Source organism: Somniosus microcephalus, chromosome 4 (assembly GCF_052327205.1).
Source record: "Somniosus microcephalus isolate GS21.2 chromosome 4, FLI_Smic_1.0, whole genome shotgun sequence".
Taxonomy (NCBI): domain Eukaryota; kingdom Metazoa; phylum Chordata; class Chondrichthyes; order Squaliformes; family Somniosidae; genus Somniosus; species Somniosus microcephalus.
The window spans coordinates 295,481,165-295,495,895 of NC_140990.1; the positions used below are offsets into that span (position 1 = coordinate 295,481,165).

Genomic DNA, 14,731 nt, shown 5'->3' on the forward strand with positions numbered 1-14,731 from the left:
TCTTTCCTTCTCTTTATTTCACCATTCCAAATTACACTTCCTTCTCAATCTTTGTGCTGTTACTTTCACAATGCTTCAATGTGATTGGCTAAAGAGATACGCAGTTGCTTACCCTGTTCACTCAGATCCTCGATGCCCTGTAGAGGGCTCCGTGCCGTTTCCATCTCACACTTCCAGAGCAAAATATTGTCGACATTGAACAAGTAAGGACAAGTCTAACGGCGGGCGGCGTTCGTTGGCATGCCACAGCAATTTTTGGGCCATTATATATATGTTAACAAGTTCAAAGTTAACAGGTTCATATGCTAATAGCATGACTTCACATGATCGGTTTAGATGCTAAGTTAGAATGTGCAACATTTTATTTTCTCAAACCAAGCCAGGTATAGTAGAAACATATCAAAATCGCCTTATCTCCCACACAAAGCAAAATAAAAAAAATGCAACTTATCAAGCATATACTATTATATCAAAATAAAAACAATGAAAAGCCAAATAAGAACCAAACCAGCAGTTCAGTCAGACCCTGGAATTTGGATGAGTTTGGTTTAGGTTTCAGTTTGCTATTCGTCCCTATTCATTTTTGAAGAAACAACTACAGTAACTTTCAAAACTGCTTAAAATAAGGGCATTTTCCCCAAAGAGTACAGGTATCTAAACTAATAATAGGAAAACCAACGGGGACATAGAGGTGTCTATTTATAATTGTTAAAATTACTCATTAGGTCTATTCAGCTGAAAATGTTGCAGTAGAGATTGTCAAATGTGCCATACTTCTACCAAAAAACAGAACTGGTATAAAATTTAAAAAAAAATTAAAAATTGGTTTGTGTGATTCTTCCAAGTACAGGATCAAATACAATGGGAAATGCAATCAGCAGCTTCGTTTTACGTGGTTTAGTGCAGGTGGCTTTCCCGGTCCATTAAACAGAAATATTGGACAAAGGGTCAGTCAAGAATCCACAGCGCAAAAACACAGGTAGTGCTGACGCAAAAAAATATAATCAGAACACTGTCATTACATAGAAAAATTAATCCTTTCTTTATACATTTATACAGTGTTTAAAAAAGATACAAGACTAAAGGGTAATCTAAGCAACAGTCTCCCTCAGGCCATCTTCTAATTTCTTTGGAAGCAGCTCTTTCTTTTCCTCTGTGCTGACTAAGGAATTCCGGCAGTTTGATGCATCCAAGTACAGTTTTGCATAAACAGGATTTGAGTAATTTGTCGGCTGTCAAATAAATAAAGGGCAAAGGTCACGTTATTGAATTTTAAATGTCACTAGATCCTTGGAACACTGCAAATGAGATTCTGAGTGTACTAAACTCAAAGACAATATTAAATTAGCATTTGTTCCTGATACAAAAGGACACTGTATTTATTATTCATTAAAATTGAAATATGCATGCCTGCAGCAACAGCAGCTCGAGGTCTGTAATATGATGGTTTTAGAATCAATTTAATATTGTGCTTATGTCTCTGCATTTCCATCAATCTTTCATGGGATTTTGGTATCTCCATTCTCAGTCACATTCAAACTCATTAAATGCACCCACTGTGACTATCAGTGCTGAAACTGGGTTTACTTTACATTAGTTTTGCAGCATGTGCATTTTATAAGTTAAGGTGGCAACAGAGAGGAATTGAAATTATTCTTAATGAAGAAAAAATAAAAATTATTCTCAGTGAAAGATCACAGCTCATTTTCTGGCAGCATACCTACCGAATAGAATTGCTGACCTCTCTGTTGTAAATAGGCGTCTAGCAAATTATGATCTTAGGACGCCTGGTGACAATAATTATATCTAATATAACTGATATAAATAGGCATTTCTGGTCTTCTCAATGGGCAGGTGATGCTGCATTCACCATGAGTGATCCAAGGTATTAATTCCATTGAAGTCCAAAAGTTGCCAAGTTTCTGCATGGAACAGTTCTTTGCTAATTGGAAAGAATTCAACATTGCTCCAATCTCTAATACTGAGTATTGACATTCTGAGTAGCTGTTTGATAATGATTCCAATTCCCATGTAAAAAATGTCACTAATGTATATCCTTGTGCATCGATCATGCAAATATACATTTTTGAAGTATATATAAGGGTTCACTAAATTCCTTCAGTACAGACTGGGATGAGGATGTTGTGTGGAGGTAGGGAGTTTGGCGGGTGGTGGCTGGGTGGAACCAACATTAAAATACTGAGTCAGGATCCCAGACATTGGGGGAAATTTTAACTTAAAAAATACGGGAGGGTTGGGGGGCGACCTAAACCCGTCTCCAACCCACCCACTTCCGGTTTTAACGGATGCAGGATGGGGCGGGCAGCCAACCCGCTGCCAGGAGGCGGGCCATCGATCTCAATATTATAATGAGGCTGGAAGCCTCTTCTTTAACCTCCATTTTGTGTTTAACTGTAGCTGGTCGGGTTTTGCATACCTCGTAAGACCCACCAGCTACAGCACAATGAGGACATAAGAACATAAGAAGTAGGAGCAGGAGTAGGCCATACGGCCCCTCGGGCCTGCTCCACCATTCAATAGGATCATGGCTGATCCGAATCTAGACCCACGTCCACTTCCCTGCCCTCTCCCCGTAACCCCTAATTCCCTTATCTACTAGGAAACTGTCTATCTCCGTTTTAAATTTATTTAATGTTGCAGCTTCCACAGCTCTCTGGGGTAGCAAATTCCATAGATTTACTACCCTCTGAGTGAAGAAGTTTCTCCTCATCTCAGTTTTGAAAGGGCAGCCCCTTATTCTAAGATTATGCCCCCTATTTCTAGTCTCACCCATCAGTGGAAACATCCTCACCGCATCCACCTGATCAAGCCCCCTCACAATCTTATATGTTTCGATAAGATCGCCTCTCATTCTTCTGAACTCCAATGGGTAGGGGCCCAACCTACTCAACCATTCCTCATACGTCAACCCCCTCATCTCCGGAATCAACCGAGTGAACCTTCTCTGAACTGCCTCGAGAGCAAGTATATCTTTTCTTAAATATGGAAACCAAAACTGCACGCAGTATTCCAGGTGTGGCCTCACCAATACCCTGTATAACTGCAGCAAGACTTCCCTGTTTTTATACTCCATCCCCCTTGCAATAAAAGCCAAGATTCCATTGGCCTTCCTGATCACCTGCTGCACCTGCATAGAACTTTTTGTGTTTCATGCACCAGGACCCCCGATCCCTTTGTACTGTAGCACTTTGCAGTTTCTCTTCATTTAGATAATAACTTGCTCTTTGATTTTTTCTGCCAAAGTGCATAACCTCACACTTTCCAACATTATATTGCATCTGCCAAACCTCTGCCCACTCACTTAGCCTGTCTATGTCCTTTTGCAGGTTTTTTATGTCCTCCTCACTCACTGCTTTCCCTCCCATCTTTGTATCATCATCATGACAGCAGCATCCAGGAGGTAAGTGCCTTTATACCTATCTACTGGATCCAGGGTCACTGCCTAACCCACCCCACCCCCCACCACGATCAGAGACAACCCCACCATGCGGCCTCTGATATCCACCCTCCCTCCCACCCCCACCCCCAGGCTCCCCTGCAGGCCTCCGATTCCCCGACAAGGCATCCCCCCCCCCACCGAGGCCTCCGAGCCCCCTTGTGCTGCTCCTCTGGCCCCCGATCCTCTTCGGACCCCCACCCCCCCAATCTCCTTGCTGCTCCCGGCCCCAACCTCTCGATCGTCTCCCGGCCCCAACCCCTCGATCCTCTTCCGGCCCCTAGCCCCAACACGTTCCTCCCTCCTCTGTGTGGCCTAGTGCCACAGGCCTACCTGCCAGGAGCCAGCCAGCCTCTCAATCTGGCTGGCTGTAGGTGGGAAACAGAGGCTTCCCATTCAAGTCAGACCCAACCATTAAAGTCAGCAGAGCCTGTGGGAAACCTGTTCTCCCGGGTTTCCCGACTGCCTCGGCGACCCCTCCCCAACCCGCCTTCACCATTAAAATTCACCTGTTGACTCTTGAAAATGGAAATGTTATACAACACAAGAAAATAGGATAGATAGGTGGTTGTGCATGACCTCCATCTTAGTTGAACATTCCATTGTGGCCTTTGACACTTCTTGACAATTAGTTTTTGGGAAACACTAATTGTCAACTGAAAAGTACATATAGTAACCAATGGATGAGGTGCATAACAATGACTTTTGGCTATATTCAAATATATTGGCAACTCAATAGCATTTTTTTCTCTTCTCCCAATTACATGCTGCAGAGGAGCATAATGGGCTCCTGGTTTCCATTGGCCCAGAAATTTGGGTCTCCACGGGTGAGTACGCACGGGGTACTCACCCATAGGCCCAATGGAAGTGCCGGTCTCCTGTATGCACTGTGCATGCATGGGAAACTGGCACTTCCGTTCCCCTGAAAGCAGGGGTTCAGAGTTCGAATGCGTGCGTGGGAGAGGCTGCGCGTGCGCATCAAACGTCTTTTTTTTTTTTTTTTTTTTTTTAACAGGTTTTCCCGGGAGGGTAAGTCTGCAGAATTTACATATATAAAAAGCAGGCGTAAGGCCTGCTTTTTACAAGGTAAGTGGTGAATTAATTAAAATTCAAACAATTTTTCCACAGGTTTATTATTTTTAAATACTTTAACGCAAGGTAAGTTTATTTGTAGCCCCGTTAGAAAATAATTTTTTTTCAAACATTTAAATTATTGTTTAAAATAGTTATTTCATTTAATTTATAGTTTATTTAAAAATTGTGATTTAAAAAAAAAAATTATTTGAAGATTTAGTGATGTTTTGGGGCCCATAGCATTTATAAGTTTTGACAGCTCTTCCTGCTCCGATTGGCTCCCCATGGCCCACGTGATCCCAGGGGCCGCATTGAACTAACTGCGCCCCTGGGATACGCAAGCACTGCGCACCGGCAGCTGGAGGAGGCCCAGGATCGGAATTCCACGGGGGCCCACAACACAATGGCCGGCGCGCAAGGTAAGTGCAGGTCGGGGGCTTGCACCTGCGGGAAGCCCGCGATCCGGACTTTTGGCGATATTCAAATATATTAGCAACTCAGTAGCATTTTTTCTCTTCTTCCAATTACTTGCTGCAGAGGAGCAAAATGGGCTCCTGGTTTCCATTATTTTACAATTTTCTAATGCATGAACATACATACCTTTTCTGGATCTAATGTAAAATCTGGATCCAGCAAGCCTCCGGCATTTTCATGACTGCGGTCAACTTCATACATGTTGTATGTTGGATTTCCAATTTCCACATTCATGCCTCCATTCGTCAGTGGATGCCTTCGAACTGTTTTCACACTAATAGGATGTTACCAAAACATGTTAACATGAATTCGCACTGTTAGAGAATTGTGTCAAAGTATTTAAATTCAAATAGAAATCATTGGATTCAACATTGTCCACAGGTTTGTTGGACAAAGTTCAGAAATAACAGGTTAACATCAGCCTAGTACAATAACAATATGCTGGAGTTGGGAGTGTTTATTTATTATAAACTAGCTGGAGTGCCCGGCGGTGCCGAGGGTTTTTTGAGGGCATGTTGTTATGAAAAAAGTAGAAATAATTTTTATATATATATAAAACAGTTTGTCTGTCTGTGTGGGAAGGAGAGAGAGAGAGAGAGGGAAAGAGAGAGAGAGAGACGGGGGGGGGGGAGAGACAGAGAGAGAGAGACTGGGGGGAGAAGAGAGACGGGGAAGAGAGAGAGAGAGAGACTGGGGGGAGAAGAGAGAGACGGGGGGGAAGAGAGAGAGAGAGAGAGAGACTGGGGGGAGAAGAGAGAGACGGGGGGGGAAGAGAGAGAGAGAGACTGCTGGATTTAGTTTGGGATTAGCCTGGAGAGAGAGGTGGGAAGGAGCGCCTCAGGCATGGCCCAATGGACCCCTGCGAAGGAAATGAAGGAAGGAAGAAGGCGAGCTCTCCCTCCCTCTCCCACCCCTCACTCTTTCCCTCCCTCACCCTCTCTCTCTCCCTGCCCCTGTCTCTCCCTGCTTTACTCTCTCTCCCTCCCTCCCCCTCCCTCCCCCTCTCCTCTCCCTCCCTCCCCTCTCCTGTCCCTCCCTCCTCACCCTTCCTGCCCCTCTCCCTCCCTCCCCCTCTCATCCCCCTCCCTCTCCTCACCCTCCCTCCCCCTCCCAACCCCTCTCCTCTCCCTCCCCCTCCCCCTCTCTCCCCCTCTCTCTCCCTCCCCCTCCCCCTGTCCCTGCTTTACTCTCTCTCCCTCCCTCCCCTTTCCCTCTCTCCCTCCCCCTCTCCTCTCCCTCCCTCCCCCTCTCCTCCCCCTCTCCCTCTCCTCTCCCTCCCCCCTCTCCTCTCCCCCCTCTCCTCTACCCCCCTCCTCTCCTCTCCCCCCTCTCCTCTCCTCTACCCCCCTCCTCTCCCTCCCCCCTCTCCTCTCCCTCCCCCCTCTCCTCTCCTCTCCCCCTCTCCTCTCCCCCTCTCCTCTCCCTCCCCCCTCTCCTCTCCCTCCCCCCTCTCCCTCCCCCCTCCTCTCCCTCCCCCCCTCTCCTCTCCCTCCCCCTGTCTCTCCCTGATTTCCTCTCTCTCTCCCTCCCTCCCTCCCCCTCTCTCTCTCCCTATCCTCAGAGCCCGGACGCGGTGACCCGAAGCCCCCGTGTGCGGATCAGCGCCTCAGGGCCGGCCCATGCGCGGCCAGCACATGAGGCCTGGCCCGACTCACCTTAGCTCAGGTCCCGCTCCGGGCCGCCGCCGACGTTCACAGCGCTCGCTGTCTCCCGCCCCGCCAGCCTTTACCAAGATGGCGGCGATGGCTACGCTCGGCTCTGCCCCGTCCCACCAGCCTTTACCAAGATGGCGGTGATCGCGGGCCGCTGGTTTGGAATTGGGCCCAGCGGGACGGGTGGTGCCTAGCTCGGGCGTGGCTGGCGAGGTGAGGCCGAGGCTTCGAGGCCTGAAGCCTGCAGGCAGCTCATCCACCGCCGAGGGGGGGAAAGCCCGAGTCCCCTTTACAAATGGATTTTTTTTTTCTTTTAAAACCAACTTTTTTTTGCTGGAAATCTATATTTCATATCATTTAATCCCCATTACCATTTTTTTAGCTTGAGGCCTGGCAGGTGTTTAATGGCCGTCGTTCAGCTCCCGCTCCCGGCAGTTTGAATGATTAGGCCCCGCCCACCCCGTAGGATTGGTCAACCATCACGTCACTCAACGCTAATGACCGGTAGGATTGGTCAACTGCTAATGAGTGGATTTTTGAACGTTTTTTGAACGTTTTTTGTCTACTGTCGGAACAATTTTTGTCTGACCAAAAAGTAAATACACCTATGACACTCCCCTGATCATAACCTTTCTTTTGATATAACATATGTGTGGGTACGCTCTATAACTTTTGAGTGTATAGCGGACATACAGACAAACAGACAAACCAACTCTTTTATATATATACTAGCTGGGGAGCCCCGCGTTGCGAGGGCAATTTTGGGGCGCTTGGTCTCCCTGCCCCTGTGTGTCCCCCCTCTCCCTGTCATGTCCTCTCCCTGTCCTATCCCTCCCTCCCCTCCTCTCCCTCCCCTCCCCTCCTCTCCCTCCCCTCCCCTCCTCTCCCTCCCTCCCGTCTCCCTCCCCTCCCTCCCGTCTCCCTCCCTCCCCCTCGTCTCCCTCCCTCCCCCCCGTCTCCCTCCCTCCCCCTTGTCTCCCTCCCTCCCTCCCCCGTCTCCCTCCCTCCCTCCCCCGTCTCCCTCCCCCCCTCCCCCTGTCTCCCTCCCCCTGTCTCCCTCCGTCTCCCTCCCTCCCCCGTCTCCCTCCCCCTCCCTGTCTCCCTCCCTCTGTCTCCCTCCCCCTGTCTCCCTCCCCTCGCCCACCCCCACTCCCCTCTGTCCCTCTCTCCGGCCCCTCCCCCTGCCTAGCGCCTGAGGTCCGGAGCTAAGGTCCCCCGCGTATCGCGTGGCTGATGGACGGCCGCTGTGGGTGGGCGGACGGCGCATGCGCGGTCAGTGCGGGCGGCGCATGCGCGGTCAGCGCGAGCCCCCCGCGATTTCCCGAGGCTCGCGCCCCCCCCCGCGATTTCCCGAGGCTCTCCCCCCCGCGATTTCCCGAGGCTCTCCCCCCCCGCGATTTCCCGAGGCTCTCCCCCCCCGCGATTTCCGAGGCTCTCCCCCCCCCGCGATTTCCCGAGGCTCTCCCCCCCCCCGCGATTTCCCGAGGCTCTCCCCCCCCCGCGATTTCCCGAGGCTCCCCCCCCCTATTAAATTGTTATTTAATTCCCTAACACATCATTAAAATATTTACTTTAGTTCCCTAACACACAGAAAGTGTGGGGGAAAAAATTGTGAAAAATCAAGATGGCGGCCACTCACCTCGGCTCAGAAGGAGAAGGCCCACCCACACACGCACCGATTGGTCGACCAGTCAGGTCACCGAAGCGTCGGATTGGTCAATCGTCGAGTCACTCGACACTCAACTGTAGGAAGGAACCCGCCGTCCGATTGGTGGGCCTGGACGTCACACGGTCGCTAATGAGATGCTAATGAGCGGAACGCTGAACGTTTTTGGGATACTGCGGGCGGGATTTTTGTCCGGCCGAAACGTAAATATGCCTATGACCGGTCCGGAATCGCAAGCTTTCTTTTGAGGCGACGCGCGCGTCGGTACGCTCTGTAACTTTCAAACGTATAGAGAACGGACAGACAGACATCGGGACAGACAGAAGAGCCGCTTTATATATATAGATATATATATTTTACATTCATCAAGGTGAGGGACATTGGTGCTGGTGAATGAACCACATTTTACTTTGGGCAGCCAGTATCAACAACAAGCATTCCCAGGTCAGGTTAGCGACAGAGTAACAATCTCCCTACTCTATCTCAACAAGTGCCTCAGCACCAACCTCAGATGATTGCAAATTACTTTACCAGTGTGACATTTATCAATTTCCCAGACTAAGTGCCAAATTATGCTGAACTAGGAGCGTTTTCTATCCTATCGGAAGTGGATTGAGATTGCCCAAATTCATTTTACATCAGATACTTACAGCCAGCAATGCAGACTTTTAAGGATGACTTTGTTTTAAGGATGCATTACAGTTAAAATCACTTACCGTTGTCTTCTTTTGCAGATGATTATTCCAACAACGACTGCAATAATCAAAAGAACCAAGATAACAAGTGGTACAATAAAAGTGATGTTTCCTGCAAAAGAGGAACAAAAATAGACAACACAATCTACCAGATATCTTCCACCACCTACAATGGTAAATGCTCAAGTACAGTTATGCATTTTACACGTACGTGCTTTTTCTTAACATGGGCAGAATAAGTAAATATACATCATGCAAGCCATTGGTTTGACAACAGTGGCACTATAGCATAACACTAGGTACATAATATTGCAAATGTTGATCAAACATTCATGAAGGATACATAACAAAGTCCCCTGTATTCCACAAGTGGGCTGACCGGATAACTCAGGAGATATAAAGTTGCGACTGAGTTATGATCAGTATGAAAAGTAAACATAAACTGTACACTGCAGTTCTTTGGTTTTCAGTGACATCACCATGAACCACATATGAGTTGTCTCTGTTCTTAATTACAATAACATGAAGATTACATGTTTTGAATAAATTGTGCAAAAATTATATAAAAGCTACAGGGAAAAAGGGAAGAACATTGAAAGGAATACATAAGAAAATACTAAAGATTAAAAAGTATTAGGGGTTGCAAAAATGGCACTGGAGTGGGTATAGCAAAAGTATTTTTTAAAACAGTTTTCACATTAATGGCCCAGAAATTCGGGTCTCCACGGGTGAGTGCACGCTGGGTACTCACCCGTAAGCCCGATGGAAGTGCCGGTTTCATGCATGCACTGCGCATGCGCGGGAAACCGGCACTTCCGTTCCTCCGAATGAAGGGGTTCACAGGTTGAACGCGTGCGCAGGGGAGTCTGCGCGTGCGCTTTGAACTTACATTTTTTTTTACAGGTTTTTCCGTGAGGGTTTAGCAATTTAAAAAGCAGGCATAAGGCCTGCTTTTTACAAGGTAAGTGGTCAATTAATTAAAGTTTATTATTTTTTAATACTTTAAAGCAAGGTAAGTTTATTTTTAACCCCGTTAGAAAATAAAATTATTTTTTTCAAAAATTTAAATTATTGTTTAAAAGTTATTTAATGTAATTTATAGTTTATTTAAAAAATGTGATTTAAAAAAAAATGTATTTGAAGGTTTACTGCTATTTTGGGGCTGTAGTATTTATAAGTCTTGACAGCTCTTCCTGTCAAGACTTATGAATGGGCTTTTTCCTCCTCCGATTGGCTGCCCATGGCCCACGTGATCCCAGGGGACGCATTGAACTAACTGCGCCCCTGGGACACGCAAGCACTGCGCGCCGGCAGCTGGGCCAGGCCCCGGATCGGAATTCCACAGGGTCCTACAGCTCAACTGCCGGCGCGCAAGGTAAATGCAGTTCGGGGGCTTGCACCCGCGAGACGCCCCCGACCTGAATTTCTGGGCCATTATCATAATAAAATCGTACTTAATGATGAAATTAGAACTTCCAAAGATGCATGATAATGAAAGCAGTGAGGGAACGTACTTAATAATTAAAGTCTGGGGACTAAAAAAATCTCATGGCCAGATGGCATTGATCAACACGAAAAACTAATTAAATTGAAATCCATGGGAGTCTAGGGTATAAGACTGGCTAAGAAATTGAATAAAAATAGGAAATGGTGAGTACTCATGAGGAGCACAGTGTCAGGCTGGGCTAAGTGCTTAGTGCAGTTTTGTAGGAGTCAGTTTATGTACGTTTGTTGTATCGTATGTGCATATATAAACTGGATGCAGAAACCAATTGCAAGCTTGTTAAATTTATAGATAGCATTAAAATATGGAGTACAGTAGGGGTGGAGGATGTAGTTGCAGTTTTGTAGAAGATTTCAAAAGGGGAAGTCTTGCTTGACCAACCGCATTGAATTCTTTGAAGAGATAACAGAGAGAGTCGACAAGGGTAATGCAGTAGATGTAACTTATCTAGGTTACCAAAAGGCCTTCGATAAGGTACCACATAATAGATTAATGAATAAGGTCAGATCATGCAAAGTCAATGGACAAGTAGTAGAATGGATAGCTAGCTGGCTTCAAGACAGAAAGCAGAGAGCAGGGGTAAATGGTAGCTATTCAGAGTAGAAGGTGGAAATTGGGGTTCCACAAGGATCAGTGCTGGGCCTGGGACAACTGTTGCTCACAATTTATATTAATGGTTTAAACTTTAGAATCAAAAACACAATTTCTAAATTTGTGGATGACACCAAATTGGGGGGATAGTCAATACTGAGGAGGACTGCAACAAATTACAAGAAGACACTAATAAACTTGCAGAATGGGAATATAATGGGCAAATGAATTTCAACACAGATAAGTGTGAGGTATTACTTTTGGTAAGAAAATCATAGAATCATAGAAAGTTACAGCATGGAAGGAGGTCATTTTGGCCCATCGTGTCCGTGCCGGCCAACAAAGAGCTATCCAGCCTAATCCCACTTCCCAGCTCTTGGTCCGTAGCCCTGCAGGTTACAGCACCCCAAGTGCACATCCAAGTACTTTTTAAATGTGGTTAGGGTTTCTGCCTCTACCACCCTTTCAGGCAGTGAGTTCCAGACCTCCACAGCCCTCTGGGTGAAGAAATTTCCCCTCAAATCCCCCCAAACCTTCCATCAATTACTTTAAATCTGTGCCCCCTGGTTTTTGAACCCTCTGCTAAGGGTAACAGGTCCTTTCTATCCACCTTATCTAGGCCCCTCATAATTTTATACATCTCAATAAGGTCTCCCCTCAGCCTCCTCTGTTCCAAGGAAAACAAATCCAGCCTATCCAGTCTTTCCTCATAGCTAAGATTCTGTACTCCTGGCAACATCCTTGTAAATCTCCTCTGTACCCTCTGTAGTACAACCACATCTTTCCTGTAATGTGGTGACCAGAACTGCACGCAGTACTCTAACTGAGGCCTGACTAGTGTTTTTTACATAACCCCCCTGCTCTTGTATTCTATGCCATGGCTAATAAAGGCAAACATTCCGTATGCCTTCTTAACCACCTTATCTACTTGGCCTGCTACCTTCAGGGATCTGTGGAGATGCACTCCAAGGTCCCATTGTTCCTCTACACTACTCAGTGCACTACCATTTAATGTGTATTCCCTTTCCTTGTTAGCCCTCCCCAAATGCATTACTTCACACTTCTCTGGATTGAATTTCATTGGACACTTCTGACCACCTGACCAATTTATTGATATCTCCCTGCAGTCTACAGCTTCCTTCTTCAGTATCAACCACACAGCCGATTTTAGTATCATCGGCAAACTTCTTAATCATACCCCCTATATTCAAGTCTAGATCATTGATATATACCACAAAAAGCAAGGGACCTAGTACTGAGCCCTGTGGAACCCCACTGGAAACAGCCTTCCAGTCACAAAAACACCCATCAACCATTACCATCTGCTTCCTGCCTCCGAGCCAGTTTTGAATCCAACTTGACACTTTGCCCTGGATCCCATTGGGCTTTTAACTTTGTGACCAGTCTGCCATGTGGAGCCTTATCAAAAGACTTGCTAAAGTCCATATACACTACATCAAATGCACTACCCTCATCTACCCTCCCTGTTACCTCCTCAAAAAATTCAATCAAGCTTGTCAGACACGGCCTTCCCGTAACAAATCTGTGCTGACTATCCTTGATTAATCCATGTTTTTCTGAATGAATGTAAGAAGTCACACAACACCAGGTTATAGTCCAACAGCTTTATTTGAAATCACAAGCTTTCGGAGCGCTGCTCCTTCATCAGGTGAAGTGGAGAAATGCATAAAGACACAGCTTATATAGTCAGAGAATCATGTCAGATGTTTACAGGTAATATTTCCAACTGCCATTTATCACACCTCGGCAGAGAGATAATCACAGCAATCAAAGGTGTGAATGGTGTCCAAACAGGTCAGTCAGGAAAACATTACATCAAAGAACAATGAGGTGGGGTCACAAGGGGTCAATTATTGCAGATGCTGGGGTCTGTATGAAAAACAAAAAAAGACAAAAAACAATTTTTTTGGCTGGAAATCACAGCAGGGAACACTGCGCAACAATCACCAGGCAGGAGTGTTCCCTCCCAGTCGGGGAACACTTCAGCAGTCAAGGACATTCAGCCTCCGATCTTCGGGTAAGCATTCTCCAAGGCGGCCTTCAAGACACACGACAACGCAAAATCGTCGAGCAGAAACTGATAGCCAAGTTCCGCACCCGTGAGGACGGCCTCAACCGAGATCTTGGGTTCATGTCACGCTACATGTAACCCCACCTGACGCAGGGTCATCCAGACTCGAGTCGACATTGGCTTATTCTCTCTACACAGATGCGGCCGGACCTGCTGTGATTTCCAGCCAAAAAAAAATGATTTTTGTCTGTTTTTTTGTTTTTCATACAGACCCCAGCATCTGCAATAATTGACCCCTTGCCGGCTGTTTCCCAAGAGCCCGGCACTTCTCCTTGGTGCCGGGCTCATTTGCCGGCACTCGCGAGCGGGGATCGCGCTGTTGCAGGCACTTCCCCCTTAACAGTGGGAGGAAGGCCTGCAGTACCGCAGCGTGCCGTGCCGCAGCATGTGGCACTGCGGGACGTTGCGCTGCTGTGGTAAACCACTGTTATCGTTCACAACCGTTCACTATTGTTACACTGTTGTTATCACTACACAAGGTTACCTCTTGCCACGCACGCTGTTATACCTAGGCATACCTCAGCTGACTCCGCCCATGGCTCCGCCTGCTTGCCCAGGTATAAAGGTGACTGATTGGCTAGTATTCTTCCTTGTTGGAACCGATCACCCACGAGGGTGGGCTCTGTTATTTAGCCAATAAAAACCTATAGTTACTATCTTAACTCATCGCTTTTCATGGAATGAATTGATAGGTATATCAATTTTATTGGCTAAATTTTGAAATGAATGGACTGGAGCAGCCAAACGACAAGCCAAACGGCCAGCTACAACAGCCCCAGCAGCCGACTTGGCTGCGAGCCCTCCGACCGCCGTACCTGGATCTAAATCCACATGCAGCGAATTCAGCCCTCGACTTCGATCACTGGCTGAGCTGCTTTGAATCCTACCTGGTAGCCTCCGGCGTGCCATCGGAAGCCGACAAACTAAGAGTTCTGACCGCCCAGGTGAGCCCTAAAGTATTTGCACTCATCCGGGACCTTGCTACATACGAGGAGGCCCTCGACCTGCTAAAACAGCAGTACCGGAGCCCAGTAAATTCAATGTATGCCAGACATCTCCTAAGATCCTGCTCGCAACAGCCAGGAGAGTCTGTAGATGAATTTTTACGGGCGCTACGAACACTCGGCAGAGACTGTGACTTTAAAGCTGTATCGGCTGCACAACATGCTGAAGGAAGTATCCATGATGCCTTCGTGAAAGGCCTTCGGTCCGACTACTCACGGCAAAGACTGCTCGAATCAAAGGACCTCGGCTTGAAAGCAGCTGCAGCCCTCGCTCGCTCCCTGGAAGTGGCCCATCGGGACCTCGAGGCGTACTCCGGGTACAGTGCTGCGCGACCCTGGGACTCGGGCCCGACTTCGGCTGCAATACCCCTCGCACCGCCGCCCCTGCGACCTACTACGGCGTCGGTGTCCCGGAATCGATCGGGACCGCCACCCTCGGGACCTGCTGCGGCAGCAGAGCCCCGCGATCGGGCCGCCAGCTGCTATTTCTGTGGCCAGGCGAGACATCAAAGGGCGCGCTGC

General features: G+C 47.4%; 1 protein-coding gene across 1 annotated transcript in view; it reads right to left on the reverse strand.

Annotated features, from left to right (window-relative positions):
• Positions 1 to 340: 340 nt before the first annotated feature.
• The window catches only part of LOC147120556 (low-density lipoprotein receptor-related protein 1-like), a 2,135,446-nt gene continuing 2,121,055 nt past the window's right edge, over positions 341 to 14,731 (reverse strand). Inside the window, exons 88-90 of the mRNA XM_085986655.1 lie at positions 9,040 to 9,130; positions 5,132 to 5,279; positions 341 to 1,232 (exon numbers count right to left, since the gene is read on the reverse strand). Of these exons, the coding sequence (XP_085842781.1) occupies positions 1,092 to 1,232; positions 5,132 to 5,279; positions 9,040 to 9,130 (380 nt within the window). The 3' untranslated portion in view covers positions 341 to 1,091. The remainder of the gene's footprint in view (positions 1,233 to 5,131; positions 5,280 to 9,039; positions 9,131 to 14,731) is intronic.